Genomic DNA, 13,811 nt, shown 5'->3' with positions numbered 1-13,811 from the left:
TATGACAGGTGACTTGGAAAAACGTTTTTAGAAGGGCTTGTGAAAGTAGCATTCTGACACTAAAACATGCAGAGTTCAACCAAATTTTGTTTTTTCATACTTGAATACACAAGGAACACTACTACAGCTACAGATTGATATAAAAACCTTAAAAAAAGAATCAACCTGCCCTTTAATGTGAAAATGAGTTGTCGGATAAAGAAGGATTCATCTGAGGTAGAGGTAATCTTTATTTGAACAGCGAATGTAAATCACTTGATTTAGGAGCACAGATTGACCTGATTAAAGAGGTCAGAGGACTTCAGGCTGTCCAAATCACTGAATGATTCATCATCTTTCTGTGGTTCGACTGTAATTAGTTAGACTGGAGGCTGGAGCCATGAACTGAGCTGGCATCGGCTGCACACAATTACATGAACTGAAGGAATGAAGTGTGCCGGTCTTGTGATCTCTCAGTTTAGTCCTGGGTGCACAGGATTCCACAGCTCACTCTGTACGCTTGATCAATAAGCCCTTAATTCTGTCAAGAAGGGCCTTGTTAGGTAGTTCTTGTACTGTTTCTATAAATAATGCAGTAAACATGACATTCTTAGTAGGGCCAGAAATGGGCATCTGAATGGGGTAGTCCAATTAGGCAGCAGTGGTGGGAGCCTTAGGGGATGCCAAGAAAAGATGCAGCACCCCATGACAGAAAAGGTGAAGCAGTCAACTTTTGGAGAAGCGTAACTCGATGTCATGCTGTGGTGGCCAATCACGTAAGCTGGCAATGAGACTGCTCCACAGCCAGCCTGAAATACTGCCAACACCAGGCGGAGTTCATGGACCAAACAGTGAATTTCTCCCAGTTGTTTCCCCGCTTGGCTTATTTTGCGTACCAAGCTTCGACTTCTGCATCTGGCTGCAGTTTATGCTGCAAATTAGTGATACCAAGACGCTTCCTTTGGTTTATGTCCTTTTGTTTTAAAGATAAACACGTTAATGGTGGTGTAGCAAGGTAGAGCCTGAATGAGAAGAGGGAGCAGTGGTAATAAGAAAGAGAGTGAATCAGAGAAATAAAACATTAATTTCTGATCATACAAGGGGTATGTTTTAAGGACAAAAAAAGAAACCATCTGTGCAGAACCACCACACCACCGCACAACCCTGTGCTACTCATGTGTGAAAGGTCATGAAAGGTCGCTCATAATGACGACCCACAGATGAGTTCAACTCAGCAGTCCCTCAGCCCTAAGGAGCATTTTTGTCACCAACCTCATTTCCAGCAGCAAGGGCCAACAGACAAAGTCAGTGATTACCTTATGAACAAAGGGAGCATTGTGCCAGATTTTTCTTTCAGCTATTGGTGGAAACCAAAACAGTGCTAAAAGGGAATTTTGGACTTAGAGTTGTCAGGTTGCTAGAGGCATGACTTCAACTTAATTCTCAGTAGAGATGCAACTGATCCAGTTTTATATCTGTATTGGGTATTGATTTTGATGTGTGTCACTAATCAGGTATTGGTCACGTCACTGGTCTACCTTCTGATCTAAAGTCTGCAATGCCACGTGTTTTCTACTTGAAAATACTACACTGAGCGGCGTGAACTGGGAGTAGAGCTGAGGGATTTTGAGAAGATATGTAATTGCGATTATTTGCAGTTGATATGATTTCTGATACTGGAGGAAATGATAACTTTTACATTTTTATTCTTATTTTCATTGAAAAACGTCAAAATGATTACACTGTGATTTTTGCATGGATTTTTACCAAAGATATCATCTGAAGTCTGTAGAATAAGCTGTATATTTTGAACATAAAATATCAAATTTAAACTCTCATGCAATGCATTATGGGATATGCAAATGAGGGCTGTCTCTCAGCCATGTGCTGTCACAAGCCATGGTCCTACAGTGGCCCACAATGGTCGGAGGATGCCATTACACAGGTTCTACAAACTAAACAAACTTTCCAGATGGTGAAAACTCTGACTGGATGTTAATCAACATCAAGTGACACAGAACTTTTTTCTACTAAACCAAAGTGTGCTTTCAGCCTCATGTAAACTTACTAATACTTCACCAGGCTGAGGATCAGCCTCAGTGAGATTGTCGCTTTAAGTCACCTCTGTCCCATACAGAAAATAAACTTATGATTATAGCTGCTTTGAGCTGCATTTTCTTGCACCTCAGATGCGATAACAATCCCCAAGGAACCTAGTTGGCCAAGCATTTTATATTGACAAAAATAGCACGTTTCATGCATGTGATTTTGTTTTTGACTGGATGCTCTGTTGGATGTGAGTTGTGCAACTGATCAATGGATCTGAGGATTTCTCTCGAGAGTAACCAATTGGTATCAGTTCAAGTATTTTGGCCACATTTGAAAATGCCCATGGTTTTAAATTTTATTCCAGGATTAGACAGATGTAATGATTGTCATTTATGAAACATTGAGGCTCATGTACTCATATTGTGTTTATTCCAAATTGATTTAGCCATGATGCCTGCATCAGTCTTCATCACAAGGCACATTACACTCATGAGGGCAATATGACTGAAATTATTTGGGAATAAACAGAGCATTTAAAACAATCAATACCATGGCCCACTGAGACAATTGCTGGTGCAATGTTAGCTGGTTAAAAACACACTTGTTGCTATTAACTACCAATCAGTTAATTCCCTGGTAACTGTCTGACTGATATCGATGTCCCCTTTTTGATCTTAAAAGTACAGGTCATGCAGCATCTTATACCAGACAGGCCCACGGGATCCACAGAGAGGCCTTGAATTGGTCAGTACCATTGACAGTTTACACAGATGCTGGAATTTTAATGAAGTGTTTTCAAGGTTTGAAAAGTGCTTTGTTTGAGCTTGAAACCAGACTACCAGACTTGCTTGTATAGATGAGGAAATAACATAGATTGAATATTGGCTCAGCTATGCCATATCGATCTTTCCAGGATTTTGTAGGCTTTTTTGGGGACGGTTGTTGTGGCCTAAAGTGCCTGATTTCACAGCAGATTTTCTAAAACAAATGTGATGCATGTCGCAATGTTTACAGGTGTTCTTGCAATTAAATTATCAGTTGTGGGAGCAACTGAAAATTGCAAACACATATGGTTTTTTGTTCATTAAAAATCGACTGCAAGTTGTTACAGGGAGAATAAAACCACACTCTGTGTGGAGTGTATAAGTAACCTCATCAGAAGAGCTCAGGATTACAAATACTCTTGCAACAACATAGTGCACAGACCATCGATCAATGTCAATTACAACGACAACCTGTGACAACTTCCTGGAGGGACTGTTATAGATGAATCTGGCGGCCACTTTATGCATCTTGTAGTGGCACCATTACTGTAGTGGCACGTTGTGTCCATTGCTCTTGGTGTCTACTGTTTGGGTCTAGAAGGCAACCCTGGATTTGCAACACTCTTGCAAGATTTTTTATGGTTTTGGTCAAAATGTTCACTCCTGCGAGATCTTGCGGGGTTCCCTTCTGGACACCCTGTCTGCTGTTGCTTTCTAATAGTGACAACATGGATAATCGTATTGATGATGTTAAACAGCGGCCCTCAGTGAGTGGTCAGGGTACTTTTTAGGATGGCAGTATTAACGTCCTTCAGATTTTATATACATATGACTCACGTTGGTTGTGACAATAGCCAGAGAAAAGAAAAAATGGATCACCTCGCCACATTTAAGTGATGAAGAACTGTGTAATATATATTTTAAAAAATCTATATGAATTCAGATTTTTCATGAGGTATTCAAGATTTTCATCAACAAAGTTCCTTTCTGTTAATATTTTTGATCCACTATGGCGCATCATGGTCCTCTGTACGCTCAGTGAATCTCTGTAGGTTTGAGTATTTGGTCATAAACTGTGACACTCTTTATGAAGTGAAGTTTGTGTATTTTGCATTCCATTTTTTTCCAAAGTTGAAATGGTGCAGCTGCTGAACTGCACTGGTTCTTCCCGACTAAATAGACATTGTCATCAAAAGGAACGTTACAGAAAAAGTAAATGTAAAAGCAGAAAATTGTACACTTCTTATGACAGTTCACATTCATTCTGCTCATATTGTAGGGAGACGCTACCGAAGCAATGGCGGCCTGTTAACTTCCGGTACTTCTATATCGAATTCCAAGTCCAGGTGACACATTTTGAAAAATGAAACTTAGTTGTGTTTTCACTTATCATAACACGTAATTTTGGTTGTTCATAGCACATTAACATCTGATTTAATGTGATGAAGAAGTGAAATAATCATTTTGACTTTACGTATATGAATGTGTGATTTACTGCAGCAGTAAGATGCTATAAAATGTTGAAAATGTACCCTGAAAATTCTTGAAAAGTGCTTGAGTTTAATGTTGGAAATGACGGAGGAACATTGAATTGAGACAATAATTTGAGTAACCTGAAGCCCACATATGTAAGCACGAAAGTCATGTAACATTCAGTATCCTGAACATACAGTATCATATATATTCTGTCTTGCATATATGTTAGGAAGGAAAGGGTCGTTCCATCCGCATCCAGTCTCCCTGGGAATTCTGTTTGTACTGCACAATTCTGCAGCGCATAATTTAAGTGCCAGCTCAGGAGGAAGTGTGACCTTTACAGAGTGAAGTGATAACAAAGGATGTGGAGGTCAGGGAGGTGGGAGTGTGTGTAGTGTGTGTGGCTTATCATGCCGGAGACCAGAGACGGACCAATAATTAATGTTTTGTTTTTTAAAACAATGATTGCAACTTTCCCTTAACCTTAATCAGTCTTACACGCACCATTCCAGTGAGCATTTTTCTGTTGAAATTACATTTAAAATAAAGACTACGGCCACTGGTGAAAAGACCTTCAGAACAGGCTGAAAACTGAAAGTGTTCATGTGTAGACCACTAATCCATGTTTTTTTTTTGGTGCATATTGCACATGCATGTTAGGCTACAGCAAGAAGTGCCAGTTCTTTATTTTCCATTAAGAACTTCTCCCATTACGACGTCGTGGAAGTGTCTGTACAGGCTGTGTGCTGCCAACAAGTTTGTTTTAATGACTTTTCATACGAAACATTAAATGTGTTTAAATTAGATTTCACCTACCAGTGAATTATGACTTTGGAAAAATGCCTCCATACTAATCGGTATCATCTCTCTCTGAACAAATTATAGGAATGATGAAATAAATTTGTGTGTTGCGACATGATGATGTAACTGCATTTTAACTGGTTGAAAAGAGGTCTCAGATGTCAGACAGAATGAAACACTGAAACGATGAAATTCTGGTTGGTGCTCACTGGGATTTATGATAATAATACTGTAGATATCACAGGAAAAAAATATTCAAAAATCTTCATTTGTTGTAATTAAGTGTTGCTTTCTGCATACCTTGGACATGTTGGACGCAGCACTCTTGAGAACTGGGACAAACCAAAACAATGTCCTACCAAAAAGATCTTGACGAAAGATCAATACCAGCACTTGGTGAAAATGTTCTCCTTAAGGTTTTATATACAAATATGAAATATATTTAATTTATGAAATGCTTTGTTTTGTTTCAGTTAGTTTTTATTTCTAAATTTGCTCTTTGCCAGAAAACACCATTGACTCAGAAAATAATTCACATGTACAGACATGAGGTATTTAAATAATCTTTGTTTTGAAATTGATTTTCTTTATGAAGATGTTGGACCTGTAAAGTTGTGTCCCAGATTTTCATCAGACTTTTTACAAAAATGAAATTTAAAAATGGTTAGCTATACTTAAGGACCCCTGTCTCACTTCCTGGTTTAAAAAAGGCAGGAATATTGCTCAAGCACCGGTAAACTTTATTTTTCAACATATTCATTAAATGATATTACTATCAAATATGTTTCAACCATAACATGTCAACTCCATAGCTCTTCTAAATCAAAGCTAAATAAGAATTATGGTTTAAAATGTGTATTTTAATTAGCATTAAGAAAACTCTGTGCAACTTTAAAAAAATAAAATGGCTGCTCAAAACCACTATGCTGTTAAATGAAAAAAATTGTGAACAGAATGCATCAACTGGTTGACCTCTACATTTAATTTTTAAAAAATCTAATCAGTGGGAAGTTGAAACATTACAAGGGTAAATTGCCAAGAGTTTGACCATTTAAAAATATTTTCCAGCATAATTGAAGAAAATCAAAATTCCCCCAAAATGTGATTGTAGCCCAATTCTCAAGAACGAGTGCACTATAGAAGTTTTCTTTCCACTTTGTCACTGCAGTGAATACTGAGCCTGCCTTCGCCAATTATTTTAACAGTCTTGTAAACAGCTTTATCAGATTACTGTCTGCGGTTTTGCAATCATGACATCATTGCGGGCAAACAACAGTTAATAACTGTTGACATGTGTATTCGGTTTATATGCAACAATACTAATCTAATCAAGACAATCCAGTATGTATGAATTCATTCCTTGGTCCACTTGCTTGTTGACGTGTACAGTACATGTAGAGGACACTCGGCAGAGTGCAGATCTGCACCGCGGGTGTCTCGGGGCACGTGGGTCAAACAGGGCATGCAGGACAGGCTGTATATCCAGAATGAGAGTAGTGGAATGAAGGGGTGACAATATGCATCTTTCATTATTAAGGTGCATCCAGACAAGACAATGAATGAGGCCCATTGTGTCTGAGGTTTATCTCCATACAGCCTAACAGGTGCGTAGAAATGTTTTTAATGTGCGCACAAAAGTTCGCATGCAAAGTGACCACCTGATTCATGAAACATGCGCACTGGTCCAGTTAGTTCGTACCAGCGTGCGTATGTTAGTGAATCAGATTCATTAGAAACTGACAGGCTCATACCCGCTGCCTGCTGGGAGGAGGGGCGGTGCACTCGTACTCTGGCATGGTACGAATCAGTTGTACCTGTAACTGTTGTTAGGAAAAAATCTTAAAAATACCTCACCTGAAAATAACATTTCTCAATGCTTAGCCCTTCAGGATCCAGTTGGCCACCGTGCTTCCAAAATTCTGGAATACCCTGAATATCACAGTGAAAATGCCAACAAAAGTCACGCCAAGAGTCCGCCAAAACCAACGTGACCATCACATACGGTGTCCGTGGCTTAAATGAAACCAACCACTGGGGTCACCCAAGTGCTTAGTAATTTCTACCTGTTTTTGATTTTTCAGTGGGAGGAATGATGTCAGATCGAGTTTTGCTTAACAGTTAGGCCGGCATTTTTCAAAATCAGGAACAAACTGATTCAAACTACCACATAGTTCAAATTAATTTGAAAGCAACTCACGTAGCCTTTCCTAAACTAAACACTCCATTTATTTGAGGTGCATTTGCAGCCTCACAAAGAACTGGACTGTAAGGGAGTTGCGTTTTCAAAAAGCAGGCAATGGCTTTAAACCTTATCTGCGATTTTTCTATTAATGGATCCAAAATTCTTCCCGTGCTATCTCAGCACTGGCAATTGATCTGTTCATTCTGCTTTGAGGCCAAAATTCACGCCCACCCACCCACACATTCCACATCATTGTACAGTCTGCACATATATGGCCCCTCACATCTAATGGCTGTTTTCTGGTGCTGCTGCTCCTGTCAGCAGTTTCACTGCACTGCAACGCTGATTCCTATACTGTTAGGTAACCTTATCTTATTATTTCTATAATGCACCAGGAATTTCAACAATATTTCATCATCCAATGTGTTGTCATATATACTGTAGAGATAACGCTGAGCATGTTGTCATGCCTTGGCTCCCTTCACTTTGTTACCACTGGGAGAAGCGGGGGTTGCTTTCGCTCGGAGATTACTTTCTGATTGGGCAGGAGCTGCTTTGAACCGAGCCGTTAAACCAAGGTCAATAGAAATTGCTACAATAGTAAACTTTAAAGACGGATTCCTGACTGAATTGGATTTTCCTTGTATTGTGCAGAGCGCAGAGATGTTACAGAACAAATAGAGAGATGTGGCACGCAGCATACTGTAAGGCATGCATAGGATAGAAAAATGAGATTCTGGGTCTTATTCTTGTGTTTATTGTGGTTTGTTCACTAAGTAGAGTGGTGCACAGAGAATGTCCAGGTTCTCCTGCAGGAATTAAACATGCATGTGTTTCTGTTACTATACACTATCCTAGAAAAAAAACGCTTGTCATATGGATCTAAACGGAATTGTATTGCAAGGTTTCTGTATCCATACCATTTAAGTGAGTATTATGCTTTGCAGACTCCAGAAAGAAGACTAATACACATTACATGGTGTCCACAGGTGTCCGTCCTTCTGGGACCATAACAGTACATTTATGTACGCAAGTGACTAAATTGTACTTTTAAACAAAACATATCACATTAAGAATTTAGCGAGCTACTTGTTCATCATGTCTTTCTCGTCCTCTCTGTGGCCAGTTTCCCATCTATAGCAATCTTTTTCCTACTACTTACCCATACTATACGCACTGGGAGGGAGTCATAGCAATGTCTTTCTGCCAATTCACATGGATGCTTCAGCCAGGTGCAAAGCTTAATGCAAAGCCCCATTCAGTCTCAAGGGACAAGACACGATCCCTCACTGACTTCACACCAAATATGTGGCATAGCTTTGTAGAAAGAGCTGAAGTGTAACCAACAGAATGTATGACCCTGCAGTTGTTTCTTCTCTGCTTTTTTTCTTGGCAAACTGGCTCAACAAACACTTCCTGCTATTTAGCCAGCTCCCACTGCAAACCTAAAAAAAAAATCTCCAATCCAGAGTCTAGGATGGGTCCAGTTTCGCAAACCTGTACCCATACACGCAAATCTGCAAGTAGCAATAATTGGGCCCTCACACCCCCCTGTTCATTGAAGGGTGCTGCAGCGGTATCCCTGTTGCTTGACACTGAATAATCAACAAAGCTTTGAATTTTCATGTGTTTTGTACAATGCAGGAAGGACTTTGATGCCACCTCCTGTCTCCACCAGATGGTACTGCAGAATAGCCACTAATTATGCATCATGTTCCAGTATATGGATTGTGGACCACACCATGAAAATATGATTGTCACACGAGCCTTCCTGTTTCCAATAGGTGGCACAATGACTATGACTCCTGATTGGCATGTAGATATCTTCAGGCTGGGAGTCTTATTGAACATGTGAAATCTGGGGCAGATTAGACCATTTATAATCATATTCCAGCAACTTCCTATTTTATGGTGAAATTTCACATCACGCCATAGCTACGCCATTTAATAATGACTGAATCTTTTAATTACTTTTAATGACAAATGTCTCTAGGTGGCACATTAATTCTGAAGTCAATCTGATTAAAACTGTCAGAAGAGCTTAATAAAATACAACGTGCCAAAAATAACCACTAAATTTGAAACTTCCCGTTGGGTTTAAAACTATAGCTCCAAGAGGCTTTTTTGTACATCTGGACATGATCCATGTGTCAACCAATTTTCATACATGTCACCCATACAGGGGGCTGTAGATGTGTTCAGGATGGGACTCTTACCGAACCTGTTACGTTTCACACAGATTTGACCATGTACACTGAAGTTAAAGCAACTTCCTGTGAAATGGCAAAACACTGAAATCCACTGTGCTGTCAGGGCAACGCCTTTTGACGAATGTCAACTTCACAGCTTTTCTGAACTACTTGAATTGGATATGGTCAACATGCTAGAAGGAGCATGTCAAAGTCTAAAAAAGTAATTTCCTGTTTCCAGTATGTGGCGCTATTCAACGCCACAGCAACATTTTTTCAACTATAGCTAAATCATTTAATAACCTTTGATCACAAACTAGTCGAGATGGCACACACTGATTATGATGAATTCTGCAGGAGGAGTTTGTTCAAAAAGACGATACATGGAAATCGCCAAAATTGACCACTTAATTCACAATGTCCCACTTCTTGTTGGGTTTAGGCGATGGGTCCGAGAGACTTTTTTGTGTGCATCTGTGCATGATACGCGTGTGTACCAATTTTTGTGCATGTGGGTGAAACATGCCACGGGGCTTGCTGTTTAGAGGGCATGGCCAAGCCATTTTGCCACAGCTATTGATGACAACCATGTTGCATGTGGCAAATTTGGTGAGTTTTTGAGCAGGTTTAAGCCCTCAAAAATGTAATTCATTTAGAGCAATAACAGTAAAAAGCAAAAAAAAAAAAATAGGGTCCTCACACTGAAATCAGTTCTAGGGTCCTAAGTGGGCTGTAGTGGCTAATCAGTGTACATACATACAGACAGACATACAGATACAGACAGAGATTTCATCCTGTATGTAAGATTCTGTCTGTATCAATATGTCTTCTGTGAGAAATACTCAAACGTTTTCCTTCTTTGTTCTCTTGAACCTGCACAACTGAGATAAATCTAAACCTGAGGACATGTCCTCATACCCATCATCTTGTCACTCAGTAAAGTGCAGTTACTTCTCTGTTAGTGATGTAACGAAATCTGTTGACACCTGTGACATGTTTTTGATTGCTGGCTCGGGTGAAGTCGTGACAAAGAATCCTGTGTTCAAGTGTTTGTTGTATAGGCTCATGAATTATTCTACACCTGCACGTACGTGTTTGCATTCTGAATGTATACATTTGTGCAGTTATGAGTCCTGTTTACCTGATGCCTGTGTATGTGCGAACTGAGTTTTCAATAGGAGGAAGTGGCTTCATTGTTTCCGCCTTTTCTTGCACTTGACAGGACATTCCCCACTGATGGCAGTGATGGAGAACGAGACATGGCAGCACTCCTCACACATCCCCCATTATCTCCTCCGTGGTGACCCTTTCGCCTCAAGACTCTCCAGAGAAGCGGACATGGTCGCAGCTTTTTACATCTGTATCATAGGTCAGTCCCATGTTTGGAAGAATGCATTTTCTTCATCTCCTCATAAATTGTTTCATTTCTTCTTGTCACTGAAAGGGTCATCAAGTGTTTCTGCAATCAGGCAAGGGTTTCTTTTCATCAGCATCTCACAGCGAGGCACTGACGAAAGGAATAAAGATAATAGCAGTGTGTGGCATGCAAGAAATTTGCAATTTGATCAGGCTGGTGAGAAACGGTTCAGTTTCATTTGTCATGTTAGTTGGTAGAACGAACTGACGAAAGATGGAAAATAATAAATGCTAGTGTTCATATGGAGGCAATATTAGAGCAAATGCTACAAAACTTTTTCAGAGGAGTCCCTTGATCGCTCTCTTAAGAAATCTGAATGAAAATGGGTTCTATGGGTACCCAAGGGTCTCCCTGTTGCAGATTCCTGACTTTATGCTAACCCCAGTTACTGGAAAAAAGTATTTTGCATGCACTATAATGAGTTGTTTTCTCTTATTATAAACTGGTGTATATTCCTGCAGACTGAGGTCCCTAAACAGGACTGGAATTGCATAAATTGTGTATGACTGGAAAGCTGCGACTCACGTGGAGTCCAGTTATATCAGTGTGGGATGATGTTAGGCCCCGTAGTAGTCATTTCATTGTAGTGAAACAATTCTTTTTGTATTTGTGTGTGTGACCAATGGGGCCGGAGCTACATTCAGGTGTTCTACAGATAGTTGTGGAGTTTCATAATGTTTGAAAAGCCATTTTATTTACTGTTCGACTGCTGCCTCCTCACTCCTCTTAACCAGTTGGTATGCACTGTAAGTCTTCAACAACTGCTAGGCTAAAAACAAGGCTTACCTACTAGTCTGTTGCAGGCCACATTTTGGCCTTTGTCATGGCTCAAAAACTGACATCCAAAGAAATGTTTTGTTTCATCTCAATCTAGAGCATCTGCAGATTTATTCCATACCTGAAATGATATGACCAACTAAAGGCAGGCACGATACGACATACATAAATCCCTGTTTTACTAGCAAACAAATGAGCGAGTGAAGACTTCACTGCAAAGTCGACTGTAACATGTTTAATTCTGAACTGATTTTCATGAAATTTTGTTTGTTCTAAATCTGAAAAAAATGAATTAGATATGGGTTAAAAATTGGAATTAAATTCAGTTATTGGGGGCAATCGAATCAGCTCTATACATGAAGCTTCTAAATAGACACAACTTCCATTCGACATGCAGGCTGACCTATGAACAGGCAACATCAAGTGTAAATTATTTAGAATTTCATTTCTCCAAAAGATTTGTACATTTATGATATTGCTTTAAAGCTGCCTGGTGGTAGATAAATAACAAAATGTTTTGAATAAATAACTTTTTAAAGTAAGATCTTTGGACTTATTGTTCTGTTTATTGTTTCCTTATTATGTTTATACAGTTAGGTGAATCCACAACACGCAAGAACATTACTCTATTTGGAGACTATACTATACAAAAAACATTGCGTACATCTGGAGAAGAAAACCTTTTTTTTTTTTGCAAATCTCTGCTAAATGCATTTGCCAGTTGTGGTAGCATTGCAGCAGGTGCTTCATCTGGTGTTTCCTGGTGGAAATCTGCACTCTACTGAGTGACCTCTTCAAGTCGTGGACAGAGACATGTATCTACTATAGCTGAACAACACTGTGTTATCTTTGGTGTTGCTTAAACATTTGATACAATATTGTTTGATGTTTCTGATAATTTGTGCAAACAGATTTTGCACTCAAGAACACAAATTAAGTCATTTAAGAGCGCAGTTTAGTAATTTGTGCGCATTCTTTTTTTAACATCCATGACACCAAGTGGGCTCAAACAAAACTCCTACTTCAAGAGGAACTAGAGAAGCTTACCAGCCCCATGCTGTATGATGCTGAACTGACAACTCTTTTGGACTTCATTGGAATTTAATATATTATGTTAACTGTCTTGTAAAGTATGCAGACTAATATATCAGTACAAATTCATATCATCATATTTGCGTATAATATCTTATTCCCATTAGATTAGTATGGTCTCAAAAAAACATTTTGTTAATGGGCAGATGACTGCCTACAATTACTATGGTTCAACAGCAAATCAAATTACTTACTTTTAGCGGTAATGAAATCCTTTTGCAGAGGAGCAGGCAGGAGTACAAAGGGGCTTGTTGTTGAGGCCACCTTTGGCTGAACCAGGTTCAAAGATTTTAAAATCCTAGCCCATTTTGAAATTGGGTTGCATCCCCCTGCACATAGGAAATGTCACTTATGTTCTTCTCTCTAATCTAATATGTAATCACTACAAGATTCAAAACTAATAGCTCATCACACACTTCAGGCTGTCATTAAGATTACTGTGCCAGAGGGAGCAGTGCACCACCTCACGTGATCTCATGGGGAACGTGATCTCACGTGATCTTGTGGGGAAACAGACGTGAATAGAACAGAGCCTGTAGCAAATCAGGAGGAGCAGCTCTGGAGGTTTAAGACTGGATGTGTTAACCCCTCACGTTACCAGATCATCTGGGCTGAAAATCCGGGACAGGCCAGGTGCTCAGACCAGATAAATTGTCACAAAACTCCTGTAGTCTGAGCCCGGCTTTACGGTATAAGTTCAGAACTGACTGGCAAACCTACAGTATGTAAATTTGCTACTAGGGCTGGGCGATGTCTACGAGATGTCCGCAGAAAAACATGGCGATGGACGATGATATCATTGCCGGTTCTAAAAGAGTCTTTGTCTTGGTCTTGGCACCACATGTCCGTATCTTATTTGTATTTAAAAAGAAAATGATAAATACAATGTGGAGACGTAAATCAAGATGTTAGGACGGTCGAGGACTCAGTGGTTGATGATGGTGGCATCGTCCATTGGTCCAACCCTAGCTGCTACATGCCCATGTAACATCAGTGAATCATGACCACATTCTATTCTGGCTGTGGTATAACCATACTTGCCAACCCTCACAATTTTCCCAGGTGACTCCTGTTTTTCATTGCCC

The 13,811-nt window shown here is 39.6% G+C and overlaps 1 protein-coding gene across 1 annotated transcript in view; it reads left to right on the top strand.

The window, feature by feature from the left end:
- The window catches only part of opn5 (opsin 5), an 81,182-nt gene that overhangs the window by 17,415 nt on the left and 49,956 nt on the right, over positions 1-13,811 (top strand). The window contains exon 2 of the mRNA XM_084737510.1: positions 10,663-10,809. Within this exon, the coding sequence (XP_084593636.1) occupies positions 10,677-10,809 (133 nt within the window). The 5' untranslated portion in view covers positions 10,663-10,676. The remainder of the gene's footprint in view (positions 1-10,662; positions 10,810-13,811) is intronic.

Source organism: Lutjanus erythropterus, chromosome 15 (genome assembly GCF_056507025.1).
Source record: "Lutjanus erythropterus isolate fLutEry1 chromosome 15, fLutEry1.hap2, whole genome shotgun sequence".
Taxonomy (NCBI): Eukaryota; Metazoa; Chordata; class Actinopteri; order Lutjaniformes; family Lutjanidae; genus Lutjanus; species Lutjanus erythropterus.
This window is presented reverse-complemented; position numbering and strand designations above follow the sequence as displayed.